The following is a 20458-nucleotide window of genomic DNA, read 5'->3' as shown; positions in this document are numbered from 1 at the left end:
CTTGCTTCTTGTATTTGAATATCAAATTTTCTATTCAACTCTGGTTTTTTCATCAAGAATGATTGAAAGTCCTCTATTTCATTGAATGACCATATTTTCCCCTGAAACATGATACTTAGTTTTGCTGGGTAGGTGATTCTTGGTTTTAATCCCAGCTCCTTTGACCTCCAGAATATCATATTCCAAGCCCTTCAATACCTTAATGTAGAAGCTGCTAGATCTTGTGTTACCCTGATTGTGTTTCTACAATATTCCAATAGTTTCTTCTTGGCTGTTTGTAATATTTTCTCCTTGATCTGGGAATTCTGGAACCTGGCTATAATATTCTTAGGAGTTTTCTTTTTGCAATTTTTTTCAAGAGGTTATCAGTGAATTCTTTCAGTTTCTATTTTGCTCTCTGGTTCTAAAATCATGGCTTTCAGGTAGTCCAATAATTTTTAAATTATCTCTCCTGGATCTTTCCCAGGTCAGTGGTTTTTCCAATGAGATATTTCACATTGCTTTCTATTTTTTCATTTGTTTGGATCTGTTTAATAGTATCTTGATTCCTCATTAAGTCACTAGCTTCTATTTGCACCAATCTAATTCTGAAGGAATTATTCTCTTCAGTGAGCTTTTGAAATTCTTTTTCCATCTGGCAAATTGGGCTTTTTAAGGCATTATTCTCTTCATTGGCTTTTTGAGCCTCTTTTGCCATTTGAGTTACTCTATTTTTTAAGGTGTTATTTTCTTCAGTCAGGTTGTTGACTCTTTTCATGATTTTCTTGCATCATTCTCATTTCTCTTCCCAATTTTTCCTCCACTTCTCTTACTTGATTTTCAAAATCCTTCTTGAGCTCCTCCATAGCATGTAACCAGTTCATTTTTTTCTTGGAAGCTTTTGGTGCAAGAGTTCTGTCTTTGTTGTCTTCCTCCTGTTCCATGTTTTATCCTTTTTGTCCCCAAAAATGGAATCTAAGGTTTGATTGCTGTGCTTGTTTTGCTTCCTCTCCTTGCTCATGTTGCCACTCAATCACTTGATTTCTGAGCTCCTTGCCACAGTAGAATTCTGCTTCCAGAGAGGAGAGCTTTGTCCCAAATCACTGGAGTTTTTGCAGTTGCGGGAGCTATTAGTTGGGTGCCCTCTCTGCAGCCCCCACAAGCTCTGGCCCACTGGCCACACACCCCAGGACCCACACCCAAGACAGTGATCCAGATCCAAGTAGGTTAAAGCAATAGTGATTACCCTCTGAATGGTCACTTGGTCTACCTACATTCTGCAGGCCAGGAGCTCTGAAGCAGCCACATGGGGTGGCTGTGCAGCTGCCCCACTCCCACCACTTCCCACCCCAGGGGCAGGTGCTGGACCGTGCTCTTCTGTCCCCCCCCGCCCCCCAGTTCCAACAGAGTTCCACACTGACCTTTTACTTGCTCTTTGGCATTTATGGGTTGATAAGTCTTGAAACCACCACTGTTGCAGGCGATCCACTCTCCCAAAACCTGATCCAGCTGCTGGTTGGGGCTGCCCTGAGGCTAAAACCATGGGTTCACATGGGGCTGAGCTTGGCTCAGTACGCTGAGACAGACCCTTCCTTTCTGCCTGCCAGGCTGCCTTCAGCAGGAGATTTGTTTCTCTCTGTCACTGTGGGTTCTATAGCTCTGAAGTTTGTTTAGAGTCATACTTTATAGGTATTTGAGCTGGTTATTGGGGGAGCTTACAAAGTTTTCCTGCTTCTTTGCCACCATCTTCAATCCATAGGATGTTAAACAATATGGATAATTATGTAAGATTATTATTCTTTAATTTGTTATATTGTTTCATTTGTCCATTTTCAAAGAGAACCATTTATTTCATTCTAATTACAATAATGTAACCTCAACTATAGATACATTTGGTACCAGTCTCTCTGGAGGACCAACTCCTGAATATAAGGAGAGGAAGAGAGATGGAGAGAATAGGGGGAGGAAGAGAGGGAAGGAAAGAAGCTGAAGGGCTTGGCTTTTTCCTGACTGGATGATTTAGATTTATACAGTGCTCTGAGTTATAATGAAATGGGTTTTTTTTTTTAAGCAATCGGGGTTAAGTAACTTGCTCAAGGTTACACGGCCAGGTGTTTCTGGGTGGGTGCTGTGTCTGAGCCCGGGATTCGATCTCCAGGTCTTCTCAACACTGGAGCCGGTGCTCTTCCTCGCTGTGCTACCTGGCCACCCCATGAAATGTTTTTTTTTTTTTCACAATAAATGAGAAAATAGTGTATAACCTTATTTCCATTTATAGAAAGAGAAAATGAGGCTGAGAGGTAAAAGTATTTGTTTTTATTCCACCAGCTAGAGTCAAAACTAAGATTTAGAACTTGCCTCACTGACCTCCAGTTCAACACTGGGCATAATCAGGGGAATATCTTTGATTGGCTCTGGATAAATTATGACCCATGACCTATGGCTGGAGTTGAGCTCCTTACAGTGTTCTGTGTACTGTCTTTGAAGTTAGGCAACTTCTGGTCCTTTATTTACTTTGTTCCTTTCTAGTGTACCATGATTAATAGGTCTGTAATAAAAGAACTGATTCTCTAGTACAAAGCAATAATCCCTTGGCCCCATGATAGTAGCAGGCAGAAGGGGCTTCATCAAACAAGTTTGGCTACAAAGACACTAAGAGTTGCATGCTCAGTAAACACTAAAATGGTTGACTCTACCCCCTGATTCTTAATCTTTCACTCTCAGAAAGGTATGGGACTTAACATGGGGGAGGGAGGATATTTTCTTTCTCTCCCCAACTCTTATACTTATAGCTCCTTTAAACCCAGTTGTCTAGGTAAGCCTAATACTGATCCTCTTCTGCTTGAACTTTTGGGGAATGGAACTCATGAGCTCTGGTATCTTTTAATTAGTGCCAAATTACACTATGGGATTTTCCCCCTACGGATACCACAATACTTCTTTGAAAAGAAAATGACCACCAGTGAGAAAGGGAATACAGCTTCTGGCCTACATTGCCAGGAGACATGGATTAAATAAGATAATATGTGGAAAACACTGCAAATTTTAAAGAAGTATATTGATTCTACGTAATTTTGTTCCTCCATTTTCAAAGAAAACCAATGATATCACACTTGCACATGAACTGCATTTAAGTGAGGCAATTACTTAGCTGTCAACTCATTCTCTTGCAGAGTCACTAAAGTCCAGTGGCAAGACAAAAGATGGGCAAGAAATGGTCCGGGGTGCTGTGGATAGCTCTAATGTCTTCAATGTATGACCAAGCTCTCAGTGCTCCACAGTGCCTGCTTCAGCTGCCTTCAAGACCACCAGGGGACATCTTCACATGTTTGGGCACGCCCCTCCAAACTCACTGATGGGGCATGTGGTTGCTCTCATGGTTTAGCCTGTCTGCTGAGATAGTTTTATTGGGGGATGGCCATTGCACATACCATAGCTTCTTGGGGTCACAAATAAGAGTTGGGTGATAGGTGTACACCTGAGAGACTTAGTCCTCCCTGAACATCCCATATACCATGCCAACTATTAAATGATAGCTTTTGTGTAAGGTAGACACATCTCAAAAAGTGTTTCATATTTTATTGTTTTAGATATCCATTCCCAGAAGAGTAGTTATAAGTTACTGTTTCACATTTAAACTTGTTATATGCACATATGTGTATACATGCATGTGTATATGTACATACATATGTATATATTGTGTGAGTGTATATAGAGAAGTATCTTGTTGTAAAGAAGAAAAAGTCTGCGTAGGAGCCAAACCTGAGTATGTCTAACATACATTGGTTCACCCTTGTGAAGTCACTCAAACTCACAGTGCCCTAAGCAACTTTCTGCATGATAACTTACACAGCAAGTGCTGATTTTCATTGGAATAAGAGTTTCCTCACTGGGAGAGTACCTTATAGTAATGAAATGATAGGTCCTACCCACTGGTTGTGTGTGTGTGTGTGTGTGTGTGTGTGTGTGTGTGTGTGCGTGCGCATGGGAGCGTTTCTGACTTCTTCAATGTAGATAACTCCTGGTATGATGCAGATGAGTAACATATCTATAGGTCTTAGAGATTTCATTGCTGTGGCAGTGCGAGGTTAAGTAATTTGTCCATGGTCACACAGTGTGTCAGAGCCAGAACTGGAACTCTGATGCCAGCTGCCCTCACCCTCCTATCCCATATAATACGCTGTGATTATATCAGTTAAATTAATGTCATAGGAAAACAAATAACCACAGCTATAGTGTTTAAAACATAAACATAAAGGTCATATGATGTTTACATCTCCACCAGCCAGAGCTATGACCATCTGGTTCTACTGAGGAATCAATTGCTACTACAGTTTGCTGGCCTGGAAATGCGACAAGATTACAAATGAAAACAGTAGATTTGGTAATATGGTCATGTTCCTATCATCTAGATCAAAGAAATAAATTCATTCTAAGTATGCTGGCACGAGCTTCTCCCTTAAATAGAGAGCAATGGGGATCGAGGAGAAGGTTCATCTTCAAGCAATTACAGAGTTCTTTTAGTTTAAAACAGTTCTTTCTAAGAATTCACTGAAGAACAGCTAAGATGATGAGAAAAATAGGAACACAGTTCCAAAGACAAAACTAAAAGAGTAATATTTTTAATGTATTTAATTTAAAGTAGCTCTGGAAAGGCAGAACCATGGAACGGAAGTATACTATATAGGTATATACACACACACACATATATGGCTTCCATTTTAAACAAAATTTAAAATTCACAATTTCATTTTTAGTTTCTTTCACTGCTTTTTTCTGCTTTACAAAAAGACAGCTAGAGATGTAGACCAGCGGTGTGCTGCATTTTGAAGCAGGAATCTTGATCTGATGATTGAATGGGCACATACCTGATGAACCTGTGATATCCATTGCCTTGAGATTTCTGCACTTGATGACTGTTAATGTCATCCGCCCAGCCGTAGGCAAATAACAAAGGGAAAACATGATTTCACCCAGATCTATGCTTTCCTACAAAGGAAAACACTGTTATAATTTTTTTCAAATATGTCAATATTTGGAACATCAAATACTGGAAAAATTAAATTCATTGAAAAAAGTTTTTTTTTTTAAATTCACATCATTTGAAACTGCTTTAACTAGCACTACTAGAAGTTTATTCAAAAGATGTTCTGTTCAGGGTCAATGAAAGTAACCAAACAGAAGTGGAAGCAATGAAAAGTAATTTAGTCATAATATAATCATCACATTCTCATCTCAAAATTAACTAGAGTTTCTTAATATCTAAAGGTATAAGTGTTAACAAGAGACCTTAGTAAAAACACACTAATATATGCACTTCAATTTAAACCAAATTTAAAGGAAAATGAAACCAGAATTCACCACCAGTTTTTTGTTTGTTATATAATTTTGTATTTATACAAAACAAATAATTATAAAATTTAATATAATTATTACAGACACTCACATAGTCATATATTATGTTTAACATATATTTCTATAATGTATAATTGCACTACAAGTTTATTTTTAATTTAAAGAACTATATATTTCTAAAATTATGAACAATTGCTGTTAACAAAATGAATTAAATAAATATAGGAGAAAAAAGGGCAAAGCCTTACCTTCAAAGTGTTAGCTTTAAATGAAGCAGAATCAAACTAGTAAATAGAGTTCAAAGATTAAAAATGCTTTTGTCTTGTTATTTTCCAAGACGTCTTGAAGATTTGTCATCTTTGGACCTATTTCTTTCTATTTTTTTAAAATGTGGTTTGAAACTACTGCATATACAATTCTTTTATTGTTTATTTCTCTAGGCACCACCTCAGATAGATTTCTATATTTTCTTGTATGATACATGATTATTGTTTAATGGAAAATTTTACTCAATTTTGCTTTATGGGAGACAGAAGAAGTGGTTCTTAAGGAAAGTTTTATATTTTTGAATACTTACACGAATAAAATAGAGAAAAAGAGATCGATAAATTGGGCGTGCAACTGAAAAAGCTAGAAAAAGAACAAATGGAAAAATTCCCAATTAAATACTAAATTAGAAATACTGAAAACCAAAGGAGAGATGAATAAAATTGAAATTAAGAAAACTATTGAACTAATAAATAAAACCAAGAGCTGATTTTATGAAAAAAAAAACAATGAAATTGATAAACATTTAGTCAATATCATTAAAAGAAAGAAGAAAACCAAATTACCAGTATCAAAAATTTTTAAATGGTGAATTTATCTCCAGTGAAAAGGAAATTAAAACAATAATTAGGAATTCATTTGCCCAATTATGTGCCCAGAAATTTCACAATCTTAGTGAAATAAATAGATATTTACAATAACATATATAGCCCAGTTTAACAGAAGAGGAAATAAAACACTTTTGAGTCTTTGCTTGCAGGTGTCATGGAATTATTCTGTCCTTCAAGGTTGCTGTTGCCTTTTGTTTTGGCATATCTGTATCTGTTGCAATATATCTATGTTTTTCATCTTTCTATCTCAAGTGATATCTTTCTATCTGGTGATATGAGCCAATACTGGGCTGAGTCCCCTTGCTAGAATTTTAAGTTCCTTTCTTAGTCTTAACTTATGTCACTTATGGGCTCTTGAACTCTTCATCTCATAGGATAAGGGCTATCTATCTTTCAGAGGGCCATTTTGAAATTTATTTTTTCATATTTTATTTTTAAAGACCATCTAGCTTAGTCCCTTTCTTTTCTTTCTTTTTAACATTTTTATTTAAAAGTTTTGAGTTCTATCCCACCCTTCCTCCCTGCACTTCTCCCTCCCTGAGATGGTAAGCAATCAGATATAGGTTATATATATGCAATTACATATGTAACTTTTTCATATTAGTCATTTTGTACAAGAAGACTCAAAGAAAAAATGAAAGAATGTGAAAAATATTCTATATTCAAACAATATGAATTCTTTCTCTGGAGGTGAATAGTAGGCTTCATTATTAGTCCTTTGGTATTGTCTTAGATCATTGTATTGCTGAAAATAGTTGTCATTCACAGTTTTTCATCCAACAGTATTGCTGTTACTGTGTCCAATGTTCTCCTGGTTCTGTTCGCTTCAACAATGCATCACTTTGTGTTAAGTATTTCTAGGTTTTTCCAAAATCATCCTGCTTATTATTTCTTACAGCACAATAATATTCCATTGCAATCTTATACTACAACTTGTTTAACCATTCCCCAATTGATGAGCATCCCTTTGATTTCCAATTCTTAGCCACCACAAAAAGATCTGCTATAAACATTTTTGTAAAAATAGGTCTTCCCCCTTTTTTGATGTCTTTTGTATATACACCTAGCACTGGTATTGCTGGATTTCATTAATTTTTTTTTTTTTGTGAAGCAATTGGGGTTAAGTGATTTGCCCAGGGTCACACAGCTAGTAACTGTCAACTGTCTGAGACTAGATTTGAACTCAGGTCTTCCTGACTTCAGGGCCCATGCTCTATCCATTGCACCACTTAGATGCCTTTTTATTTTTTTTGGAGAGGCAGTCAGGGTTAAGTGACTTGCCCGGGATTGCACTTTTTATTTTTAAAGTGAATATACAGGTAGTTTTTTGAATATTCAAACTTTATTAAGATATATGCAATATGGTAATTTTACTGGGTTTAACCTCGTTTATGATTGCTTTCTGGAGCTTAGTTACAGGGTCTATTTCACATTTAGCACAAATTAAGTACTTTATTGAATAAATACAATACCAAATAAAATGCATTCAAATACTTTCCTTAAAAAAAAACCTTTCATATTGAGTAGGCAGATAAGTTAGTTTAACAAAATTGGCTGATTTTATACATCATTTACATCCCTTAGTCCACAAGTAAATTATTAAATGATAGAGTACATCTAATACAGCCATTTCTGCAGAACTAGGAAATAAAATTCTAATAAAGATTTTACACATCTCATATCTTTATTTAAATTCCCTCCAGTGCTTTTTAAATTTTTTAAATAGCATTTTACTCCCCCCCCCCAATTACACAGCAAGAAAAATTTTAGCATTCATTTTTAAAGGATTTTGAGTTTCAAATTTTTCTCCTTCACTCTTCTCCTCTCTTCTGAAAATGTCAGGCAGTTTGATATAGTTTATACACATGCTATCTTGTAAAACATATTTTCATAGCACTCATAGTTGTAGAAGAAGAAACATATCCAAAGTGTGAGAAATACTGATAGTTTGGTTTCCACAGATTCTATAGGAACTATGAATGTTTTAGAAATGGATCCTGCACAGGATGTATTGAGGGGCCTAGGCCCTGGGAGAAAAGGGCAGAACATACTATCCAGTCATATAAAGGAATCTACAAAGGGAGAGGGAGACCAGACCAAGACAATTCAAACCAGTTGGGATTCAAACTGACACTCTCAGTATAGGAGTAAAGTCCCATTGTCTGACCAGGGGCTACTCTGGTGGGAAGAGAAGAACCATTCAGGTGAAGGGTGGCCTAGGAAAGGGGATGACCTGTCTAGAGGGGACAAATGATTATGATGGAAGTGGGGCTATATAATCTTTGTTCTGCTACTGGGGGTCTTGTGTGTGTGTCTTGTCTCATGAGGGAACGCACACACCCAGTTCTCCAGAGAGTCGTCAATAAAGGATCTCTTCTTTCACTCCACAAATGGCAATTTTACTTACTACCCAATTAACATTAACTTGGAGCCTGGGAGGAGAAGGGCGCAAGCCTCTGTGAGTTAAGCTCCGGGCTACTTGAGCTTGGGACTAAAATTTTTATTTATAACAAAAAGAAAAAAAATCATGAGAAAGAATAAAGTAAGTGAAAAAGATATGCTTGGATCTGCATTGAGTGTCCATCAGTTCTTTATCTGGATGTAGATAGCATTTTCCTTTGTGAGTCTTTCATACTTGTCTTGGATCCTTGTGCTGCTGAGATCACACAATGTTGCTGACACTGTGTACAATGTTTTCCTGGTTCTGCTCAATTCACTTTGCATCAGTTTGTAAAAGTCTTTCCAGGTTTTTCTGAAATCTGCTGATCATCATTTCTTATTACATAATGGTATTCCATTACATTCATATACCACAGCTTGTTCAGTCATTCTCCACTTGATGGGCATCCCCTCAGTTTCCAATATTTCACTACCATGAAAAGGTTTGCTATAAATATTTTTTCACATGTTGGTCTTTTTTCCTTTTTTGTGGTCTCTTTGGGATACAGACCTAGTAGTGGTAAGGGTATGCAGTTTGGTTGCCCTTGTTCTAAATTGCTCTCCAGAATGGTTGGATCAGTTCAAAACTCCACCTGGAGTGCATTAGTGTCCTAATTTTCACACATCTTCTCAAAAATTTATCATTTTCTTTTTTAGTCATATTTGCCAATCTGGTGTATATGAAGTCATATGTCAAGAATTGTCTTGATTTGGATTTCTCTAATCAAAAGTGACTTATGCCTATTTGAACAAATGCCTTCATATGCTCCTGGGGGCAACTGGTGCCTGGAGGAGTGGGTTCGGACACATGGAGATTCTGAGTCAAATAGAGAAGAAAGGTGACCAGAGGGAGGGCATAGGTGAATATCTGGCTGTATATTCAAGGATATGGGGTGTGCTATTGTGGGGAAGGGAAGAGTTCTTGGAGCAGTATACTCTATATCCATGGCAGGAATTAAAATTTTCTGGGTATGGCTCAAAGGAAAATAGGGTGTGGCCAGGGTGAGCTCTACAGGAGAGTCACAAAAACTGCTTAGAGGGCAAAACAGAAGAGTTTTGATTCAATAAGGAATGCAGAGGATAGAGAGGGACTAGGTAGGTATAGGGGCCTTGAACAAGAGAATGAGTAAACAGAAAGAGAAATCCTCTCAGGAAATGGATGCAAAAAAAATTAAAATAAAAAAAGTAATGAAAATAACTAATTGAAGGGGAGAAGAAGAAGGAAGAACTTACTAGGCTGAGAAGAAAAAAGAGGAGCTATTAAGCAAAACACAAAAGGGAAAGGAGTAACAAATGGGAGTTGGGAGAGCTCAGAGGAGAGGAGAGAAGAGTCATTGGTAATAGAGTGATCATAAAAAAGAATAAGTGAAAGAAACTAAAGAGATATAGTACTACATTTACAAAGGAAGGGGGGAGAAATAATAACTTAAAAATAATGTTAGAGACAGATGGAGGAAAACATAAACATAACTTTAAATGTGAATGATAAAATAACCCAACAAAATGAAAAACAGCAATGAACTGGATAAGAAAAAAAACCTTATACTCTATTGCTTATAAGAAATACACTTAAAAACATAGAATAAAACTAAAGGATAGGGGAAAATATCATTAATTTTAAAAAAAGCAGCAGTTGCAATCATGATATCATAGAAAGCAAAAGTAAACTATTTTTGAAGAGACATAAACCAGGAAATTATAATATGTGGAAAGGAACCACACACCACTAAACTTATACTCTCCAAATGCCATAGCATCCAAATTTATAAAAGAAGCATTAGTTGAACTATAAGCCTACATAGACAGCAACACATAATGGGACACTTCAATGTTCTTCACTCAGTTATGGATAAGTCTAACAGAAAGATAAACAAAAAGGTAAATATGCTTCTGAAGAAACTGCTAAGGAAACTAGAACTAAAAGACTCACAACATCTTCTACAGAATATTTGTTTTTAGCACCACATGGAACTTTTATAAAAACTGACCATGCATTAGGCCACAAAAACACTGAAAACAAATGTAAAAAGGTAGAAATAGTAACTATATCCCTCACACCATAATGCAATTAAAAAGTCATTTGTTCAGGGGACATAAAGTTTCCTAAATGGACACAACGATATTATCCTAAATAATATGCAGGTCAAAGAACAAATCATAGAAACAATTAATAATTATATGAAAGAAAATTATAACACTGAAACAACATGTCATAATTTCTGGATTTTGGTTAAATCAGTCCTCAGGGGAAAAATATTTCCCTACAAATACACATTAGTAAAGTAGAATAAGAGAGGTTTAATGAACTGAATGTACTTTTTAAAAAATTAAAAAGACATCAAATAAAAAGGAAATTAATATTAAAATATTAAATATTAAAAATAGGAGGAGAAATAGATAAACAGGAAACAAAAAAATTCCATAGAAATGATAATAAGACTAAAAGCTGGGTTTTAAAATAGATTAATAAAATTGATAAATCTTTAGGTGATCTGCTTTAAAGCAAGAAGACAGAAGAGTAAATCAGTAAAATACCAAAAGAGCAAGGTGACATCACAACAAAACCAGGAGAAATAAAAACAATGGGGAGAAAATATTATGCAATTATATGCTAATAAAATCAAGAACAAGAAATACAGGAATAACTTCAAAAATATAAAATATCCAATCTGCCAGAAGACCAGACAAAGATGTTAAATAACCCAATCACAGAAAACGAAATCGAAATAGTTTTAAAAGAACTTAACAAAGAAAAAAAATTCCTGGTCCTAGTGGGTTTTTTTTTAAATGAAACTAAAGTATAAAATGGGAGGGTCCACTGAAAAGAGAAAGGAAGAGGTAAAGAGGAGTGTGTGATAAGCCTTTGTTAAATCCAGGAACAATTTGTTGAAAGTTACTCTTGTGGACTCTCATGAAGAAGAGAAGTTACAGGAGAGTAGGAACAGAGGCAAGAAGAATGACAGATACCTTCAAGTGAAGAAGGGTTGACCCTGTTTATTCTCAAAAAATAAAGAAAGTATCCTACCAAAATTCTTTGATGGGTCAAATACAGTCCTAATATCTAAGCCAGTGAAGGCTAAAACATGGAATGAAAACTATGGACCAAAATCATTAAAGAATATTCATTTGGAAATGTAAACAAAATCCTTTCTAAAAGACTACAGCAATTTACCTAAAAAGTCATTCATTATGGATGAATGTTGGATTTATGCCAAGGATAGAAGGATAATTCAACATTAGGAAAACAATCAAGGTAACTAATCATATTAAAACATTCCAAACCACATCGTTATTGCATATGCACTGAGGGATCTTTTTTAATATCATAAAAACATCTAAAACAAAAACAATCAACATATATAATCAGGATACATTAGAATATTTTCCAAAAATGTTAGAGTAAAGCAAGGATTCCCATTCTCCCAGTTATTTGATATAATTCCAGAAATGGTAGCAACAGCAAAAAGACAGAGTAAGAAACTGAAGGCATAAAGATAAGAAGACATAAAACTATCCATATTTGGTGAGGATGTAATCTTATACTTGGAAAACCCTAGAGAATCAGCAAATATACTAATACAGGCAATTAATAGCATCAGCAAAGTTGTAGGTTGCAAAAGAAGCCCTCAAAAATCAACTACATTTCTATATAACAATAATAAAAGCCAAGAAGTGAAAATACAAAGGGGAATCCCAATCTAAATAACTACAAAATGCATAAAATATCTGGGGAGAAATCTACTAAAGGACAAGACATGTATTGATTCAATTATAAGGTTTTTCTTAAAGAAATAAACAACTTAAATAGTCCAGTGCTTATGCTATGCCAGTCAGATTACCAAGGGATACTTTATAGAACTTGATAATATAATAAAAAAATTCATTTGAATAAATAAAAGATCTAGAATATCAAGGGAAATAAGGAAAAGGAATAGGGACAAAGTGGGAATAGCACTTCCAAATCTCAAGGTATGTTATAAAGCAGTAACCATTAAAACTGTCCAGTATTGGTTTGGAAAAAAAGAGGAATAGGTTAATGGAATGGACTAAACAAAGAACTATAAGAAAAAATGGATCTTCCTTAGTAGACACTAAATGGTAAAATGAAATGGCAAACATAGATAAAGAGAAATGGTAAACAGAGATAAAAACAGAGAGTAAAAGTAGAATTTTATAAAAGAAATCTTTATTTTATTCATGTTTTTCCTTTTTTTTAACTTAGAAAATGTCCAAAGGCATTCTTCTCATCAATTATACACAGAAGGAGGAGGAACTTGGCTAGAAACTTCAGATAATGACAGTTTTGCAACGTACTTTACAAATATCATCTCATTTGATTCTCAAAATCCCTTGAGGTAGGCACTATTATTATCCTTGTTTTATAGATGAAGAAATGAGGCTAACAAATGATTAAGTGATTTGTCCAGGATAACATAGCTATCAAGTGTCTTCAGGGAATGTCTCTCAGACTCCAAGTACAGTGCCCCATCCACTGTACCATCTAGCTGCCTCTAGTGCTAATACTAATGGAAAAGAAAGCAGGAAAACCAATCCCAGGCATTAAAAAGAAAAGAACTGAAAAGTGTTCCTCATCCTCTGAATCCTCTGTCCTTTCCTCACATTCTCATCAGTTCCCACTTTTGCTTGTTTTTCCCATTTTTACTTACTCAACATCACTCCTTCATCCTTCCCATTGGTCATATGATTCACTTTGACATGGAATAATACTTGCTTCTACTTCGTAGTAAATTAGAAAGATGAATGGAGAAAGGCTTCCTAATTCCACTTGCTTTCCTCCTTTTTTTCTTTTATCATCCTAAAACCTGACTTCTGACTTCATCGTTTAGCTGAAAATGCTTTCTCCAAAATTACTTAGGATCTCTAAATAATCAAATATTCAGTCAATTATTAAGTGCCTACTTAAGCTAAGCACTGTACTAAGCACTAAGGACAGAAAGAAAGGTTAAAAAATAGGCTCTAGTATGACAGCAGAATCATGATGGAGAAGTAAAAGCAGGAATTTACTTGAGTTCACCCCCCAATTACCTCCAACAGCTGTAAAAAATGACTCTAAACAAATTTTAGAGCTATGGAACCCAAAAAATGACAGGGGGAAACACGTCTCCCACTAAAGGCAGCCTGGGAAGCTGAAAGGAAGAGTCTATCACACAGGGCCAGGGGCACAGTGCATTGTTGGCCACACTGGCACAAATCAGCCGTAGCAGACCTCAGGCAGCTGAATCACTGGCAGCTGAGACAGTTTCCAGACTTCTTGACCCATAAAGGCCAAAGAGAAAGTAAAAGGTCAGAGAGGAAACTCTGTTAGGCCTGTGTGAGAGAAAATCACAGTCTGGCCCCTGACCCCAGGGCGGTGGAGGTGGTAGCAGTGTCTGCAATAGCAGTAACAGTGGCAGCAGCAGCAGCTGTTTCCAGAGTTCCATGGCCACACATGGTGGGGGGACTAAGTGGCTGATCAGAGGGCAATCACAATCCCTCTTTGCTGGTGCTGAGACAGGATAATCTTTCTTTGCTCTGTTTGGATCTGGATCACAGTCTTGGGTGGCAGTGCTGGGGTGAGGAGTGGCATGGAAGAGCTTGTGGCAGCTGTGGAGAGGGCATCCTCCTCACAGTTCTGAGGCAGGTACCTAGAAGAAGCTTTGACAACAGCCACATAAAACCTCAGAAATTTGGGACATAGCACCCACCATTCTGGAAGCAGAGTTCTAACATGAGAGAGAGCTCAAAAGTCAAGTCATTGGCTGGCAAGATGAGCAAACAGAGGAAGAGAAATCAGATGATAGAATCATTCTTTGGTGACAAAGAAGATCAAAACATAGAACTAGAAGAAGACAACAAAGTCAAAACTCCTTCAAGCCTCCAAGAAAAATATGAATTGGTTACAGGCCATGGAGGAGCTCAAGAAGAATTTTGAAAATCAAGTAAGAGAAGTGGAGGAAAAATTGGGAAGAGAAATGAGAGTGATGCAAGAAAATCATGAAAAACGAGTCAATAGTTTGTTAAAGGAGACCTAAAAAAGTACCAAAGAAAATAACACCTTGAAAATAGACTAACTCAAATGGTAAAAGAGGTCCAAAAAGCCAATGAGGAGAATGCCTTAAAAAGCAGAAATGGCAAGAATGAAAAAAGAAATTCAAAAGCTCACTGAAGAAAAAAATCCCTTTGAAATAAGAATGGAGCCAAAGGAAGCTAATGACTTTATGAGAAATCAAGATATTATAAAACAGATAAAGAAGAATGATAAAAGAGAAGACAATGTAAAATATCTCATTGGAAAAACCATTAATCTGGAAAATAGATCCAGGAAAGATAATTTTAAAAGTATTGGACAAACTGAAAGCCATGATTTTAAAAAAAGAGCCTAGACAGCAACTTTCAAGAAATTATCAAGGAAAACTGCCCTGATATTCTAGAACCAGAGGGTAAAATAGAAATTGAAAAAAATCAACTAATCACCTCTTGAAAAAGATATCACAAAGAAAACTAGGAATATTATAGCCAAATTCCAGAGTTCCCAGATTAAGGAGAAAATATTACAAGCAGCTAGGAAGAAACAATTTGAGTATTGTGAAAACAGAATCAGGATAACACAGCATCTACCACCTTCTACATTAAGGGATCAAAGGGCTTGGAATATGGTATTTTGGAGGTCAAAGGAGCTAGTATTAAAATCAAGAATCACTTACCCTACAAAACTGAGTATAATGATTCAGGGGAAAATGTATTGCCCTCCATACCTAGATTTCACATTTTGAAAATTAAAAAATGAAATTTCAACAACTGACAACATTGTGATAAGGTACTAAAACATTTCAACTCAACTCATAAAATACCTAAGTATTAACGGCAACTCATCTATACTGTTTATACAAACTAATAAATATTAAATGTGTGTATAATAAAGGAGCACACTTGCAAGCAATTGGGGATTAAAAAAACTTTTTAGTTGTCTTTGCTCCTGATTATTCATGACCCTGCAGAAGAACGATATTTTAAAACTCATTAATATTAATCATTTTGTGTATGATTGTATTCTATTTTTTAGTAGTGTTTTATTTTTTCCAAATATATGTAAGGATGAATTTTAACATTCATTTTTTTAAAAAACTTGAGGTCTTAATTCAACCATTATGAAGATCAATTTGGAACTATGCCCAAAGGGCTATAAAAAGCATGCATACCTTTTGACCTGGCAATACCACTACCAGGTCTGCATCCCAAAAGAAATAAAAAACAAAGAGGAAAAAGACCTATATGTACAAAAATATTTATACCAGCTCATTTCTGGGGGCAAAAAATTAGAAACTGCCATAAACTGGCAAGTGACTGAATAAGCTGTGGTATGTGATTATGATGAAATACTTTCATAATATAGGGAATGATGAGCAGGACGCTCTCAGAAAAACCTGGAAAATGAAAAGATACAGTGTGTCCAAAAAAAGTTTTAAGTTCTGAATTTTCTCCCTCCTTCCATCCCTGACCTCCCTCCTCTCTAAGATGGTAAGCAATTTGATAGGTTATATATGTACAATCATGTAAAACATATTTCCATATTAGTCATGTTGTGAAAGAAGAAATAGACCAAGTGGAAAAAATAATAAAGTAAAAATTGTATGCTTCGATCTGCATTCAGACTCCGTCAGTTCTTTCTCTGGATGGGAATAGCATTTTTCGTCATGAGTCCCTTGAAACTGTCTTGGATCCACATATAACCTATATCAGATTGCTTGCCTTCTCAATGGAGGGGAGGGAGAGGGATGAGAGAGAAAGAAGGAGAGAATGTAGAACTTAAAAATTTTTTTAAATGAATGTTAAAAATAATTTTATTTGTAATTTGAGAAAATATTAATTTTTTTCAAAAAAAGAAATTGTCTTGGATCACTGTATTGTTGAAAAGAGCTAAAGGAGAGGATTCTGGGAAGATGGCAGAGTAGGTCAGAAAATTCCAAGCTCTCTAGATTTTGCCCCACAAAAGAGTTAAAATAGCATCTTAGGGCAAACAAAGTGTAAGTGGAGATAAATAAGAACAGGGGCATAACTGGGTCCTTCTGGGACAATTTGAGAAGATCTGATGAAAAATCCCAGGACCAGGTTTGGTCCCTGTGAAGAATAAATACCTCCAGGCTACATTCCATTTTAACAAGTAGCAGGTCTGGGGGTTAGTTGGTTTAAGAGGCTGCCTCAGCCCCAGCCACTGGAAGTTTAACACCTGGATGGTGAAGGGAGTTGGGCATTTGAACCCAGAGAGATTGAGGGAACCTCTGCTGATAAGGAATACCAGATCCAGCTGTTCTGCAAAGAGCAGTGGGGGCAAGAAGGAACCAGCACACATTTGGTGAGGGCAGAAGCAGTGGGGAAGAAAGACCCTGGCTGTGGGCACTTACAGGAGGTTGGAGGTTTGACTTTGATTCCGGGTTAAAGGGGAGAACTGAAAATCTGGGGCATAGACAAGGAGAAATAATCTAACCAGAGAGAGCTATTATGGGAATAGAGATGACCAAGGTTCATCTTCAGAGGAGAATATTGAAGTAAAGAAACCCCCAAAGAGTAACATAAAATGGACACCTGCCCAAAAAGAATCGATAAAAGATCTTTTAAAAGACTTTAAAAATCAAATGACAGAGAGAGATGAAAAAGTAAAAAAATTAAATTAAAAAAAGAATAATCCAAGAAAAACAAGAAGGGTATGAAAGGAAAATCAAACCAATTAGAAAAGGAGGTCTAGAATCTTAAGGAAGAAAATGACACCTTGAAAATTAGAATTGTAAAGTGAAGCCAGTGAAATTATAATAAATCAAGAAACGATTAAATAAAATGTGAATAACGAAAAAATAGAAGGGAAAGTGAAACATCTTATAAGAAAAACAACAGATTTGGACAAATCAAGAAAAGAAAACCTAAAAATGATTGGACTAACTGAAAGTTATGACCTAAAAAAGAATCTTGATATAATAATACAAGAAATAATTAAAGAAAATTGTCCTGAAGCATTAGAAAAAGGGGGGAAAGTAAAAATAGAAAAAAATCCATATATCATCCCTTAAAAGAGATCCTATGAGGACAGTTCATAGGAATGTCATAGTCAAATCCCGAAACCTCCAGCTCAAGGAAAAAAATATTACAAGCTTCAAGATTAAAGCAATTTAAATAGGATGGTGCCACAAGCAGAATTACAGAAGACCTAGCAGGAGAGACATTAAAGGACTGCAGGTCTTGGAAGTCAACATATTGAAGAACAGAAGTTCTGGGCCTCTGTCCAAAAATAACATACCCTTCAAAGTTAAGTATTATTCTGAATTTAAAAAAAAAAAACGTACTTGATAAACTCTCAGATTTTCAAGACTTTCTCTAAAAAAATCCTAAACTTAATAGAAGATTCAACATGTAAGAATGGAGAAATAAAAAATAAATAACAAAGACTGATTATAAGGGATCCATAAGGACAGACTGTTTACTTTTTATATATGTAAAATGTATGTCTAATATTCTTATCAATAGCTGGGTAGCTCATAAGAAAGATTGTGGCATATGAATTAAAAAGTAAAACCATTTAGGAGCAGGTTAAAAGAGTACTTATTTGAGGTGCAAAAGGGAGAATTGATACACAGGAATTAGATGGGGGAGAAGGGCTGGTAGTTCTGGTAACCTACTTTCATTGGGAATGGGTTTAAGAGGGCACAATGCATATATATTTAGAAGAGTGAAAAAGTCTTCTAAATTCAGAAGAAATAGAATAGTAAGGGTACAGGGAGGGGGGAGAGGACAAGGGAGGGATCTTTAGAGGGGAGGGTGAGGGAATAGGTAAAATAGGGTATAAAAGGATGTTTAGATTTATGGGAGGGGGAGGATAGGGGAGGGGTCATTGGAGGGGGGTAGGCAAGTCACAAGATGGCAAGGTAGTGAGTAAAAATAAAGTAGAGGAGGCTGAAGTGATAGGAAACAAGATATAATCATACCTAAAAAACAAAGGTCAAGAGTAGAATAGGTTTGGGAAAGTATATGTCTATGTGTATATGTGTGTATGTATGTATGTATGTATATATGTGGATCTATATATCTACAGCTATAGATAGAACTATAGATACAACTTTATTGTAGCCTTCTGGGGTGAGGGAAAAAAGAAAGTAAAAAAGTGAACAAAAGAAAACTCACAAGGAAGCAAAGAAAAGATGGACACTTCTCAACACAACAATTATTATTTATCATATAGGCTTTCTTGAAATGAAAGTTTATTGTTACATATTTTAAATCTTTTCTTATGCTCTGCTATGCATGCAGCATGCTTTTTTTCCTCTTTCTAACTTTGTATTTAAGCTAAAATATTTAAGTTTATGGTATGTTTTTGTTTCTTTCTCTCTTCTGTATTTGTGTCCTGGCATTTGAGTCTACAATTTTGAATAAGAAAAAAAAGAGTTAAGTGATTCATAGTTGATCATCAGACATCATTGCTGTTACTGTGTAACAATGTCTTCCTGGTTCTGATTACTTAACTTTTCATCCATTCATGTAAGTCTTTCCAAGTTTTTCTGAAATTCATCTGATTGTCATTCCTTATAGCACAATACTATTTCATTACATACCTATACCCCAAATGCTCAGTCATTCTCTAATTGAGGGGAGTCCCCTAAATTTCCAAGTCTTTGCCACCAAAGAAAGCTGCTATAAATCTTTTGTACAAGTAGGTCCTCTCTCCACTCCCCCCCTTTTTTAATCTCTTTGGGATATAGACCTAGTAATAGTATTGGATCAAAAGGTTAGCATACTTTTATAGCCCTTTATAGCATAAGATGAACATGATTTTTAAGTAGATCTGCTGGACTATAAAAGTTTTAAACAACAAAGTCAACTATTGTATATTTCAAGTTTATTCATATATCTCTTTTCCATAGAATTTTAATAGGAAATTACATTCCCTACAAAGGTTCAGAAAGCCCTCTACCCTAGAAACTCACTCTAGATTTCATAAAATGGCCACTCCCTTTGATTGGCTGGTTCCTTCCAGAATCTCCATTTTAAAGAGGACATTCAGGCCACCCATGTCTTTATTCCTTTCTAGATACCTCTTGTGATTCTTCTTCTCCACTTTCTCTAACAGTGCCTGCTGTCTGGGTAACTCCCTCATAGCTTCCTTTTATATCCTGGTCTTCTCCATTAGAATGTAAATTTTATGATAGCAAGGAAGATCTTTCTTTCTACTTGTATTTGTATTCCTAATGCTCTGCACAGAGTACATAGCACGTTCTTAAGTGAATGCTGATTGACTTCCCCACACCCCCATCTTGATACATTATTAAAAAGTAGCAAGCTTAAGTCAAAACCAAGGCCAATAAGTTTTAAAAATTAATATTAGCTATATCATACTTTAATATTAAACATTTTAAAATTTATATTCCATTCATAGATTTTAATGAGTTTTAGTGGTATTTGGTGCTACATATAAGTTGTAGTTAGGTGGAAGTTAAATTGTGTTGTACAGTTAAATTCAATGGTGCACATTTTTACTTGGTTGTGCTGAGTGAGATCCAAGGTTCACAAAAAAGAGTTATATATTATATTAGGGACCTAATTTTGCTATCACCGTCATGATTATCTCATTAAATGTCAACAAAAAAAATCTCACTGAATAACTCTCTCTCTGTCTCTCTCTCTGTCTCTGTCTCTCTGTCTCTGTCTCTCTGTCTCTGTCTCTGTCTCTGTCTGTCTGTCTGTCTGTCTGTCTGTCTGTCTGTCTCTCTCTCTCTCTCTCTCTCTCTGTCTCTCTCTCTCTCTCTCTGTCTCCCTCTCTCTGT

At 35.7% G+C, this 20458-nt stretch overlaps 1 protein-coding gene across 1 annotated transcript in view; it reads right to left on the bottom strand.

Annotated features, from left to right (window-relative positions):
• Nucleotides 1-20458, bottom strand: part of SYT10 (synaptotagmin 10) — a 90799-nt gene that overhangs the window by 14362 nt on the left and 55979 nt on the right. The window contains exon 4 of the mRNA XM_069102826.1: nt 4848-4968. Within this exon, the coding sequence (XP_068958927.1) occupies nt 4848-4968 (121 nt within the window). The remainder of the gene's footprint in view (nt 1-4847; nt 4969-20458) is intronic.

The sequence above is a fragment of the Petaurus breviceps genome, unplaced genomic scaffold, assembly GCF_028583685.1.
Source record: "Petaurus breviceps papuanus isolate PSGF00001 unplaced genomic scaffold, PetGlider_PUasm1.0 558, whole genome shotgun sequence".
Classification (NCBI taxonomy): Eukaryota; Metazoa; Chordata; class Mammalia; order Diprotodontia; family Petauridae; genus Petaurus; species Petaurus breviceps.
This window is presented reverse-complemented; position numbering and strand designations above follow the sequence as displayed.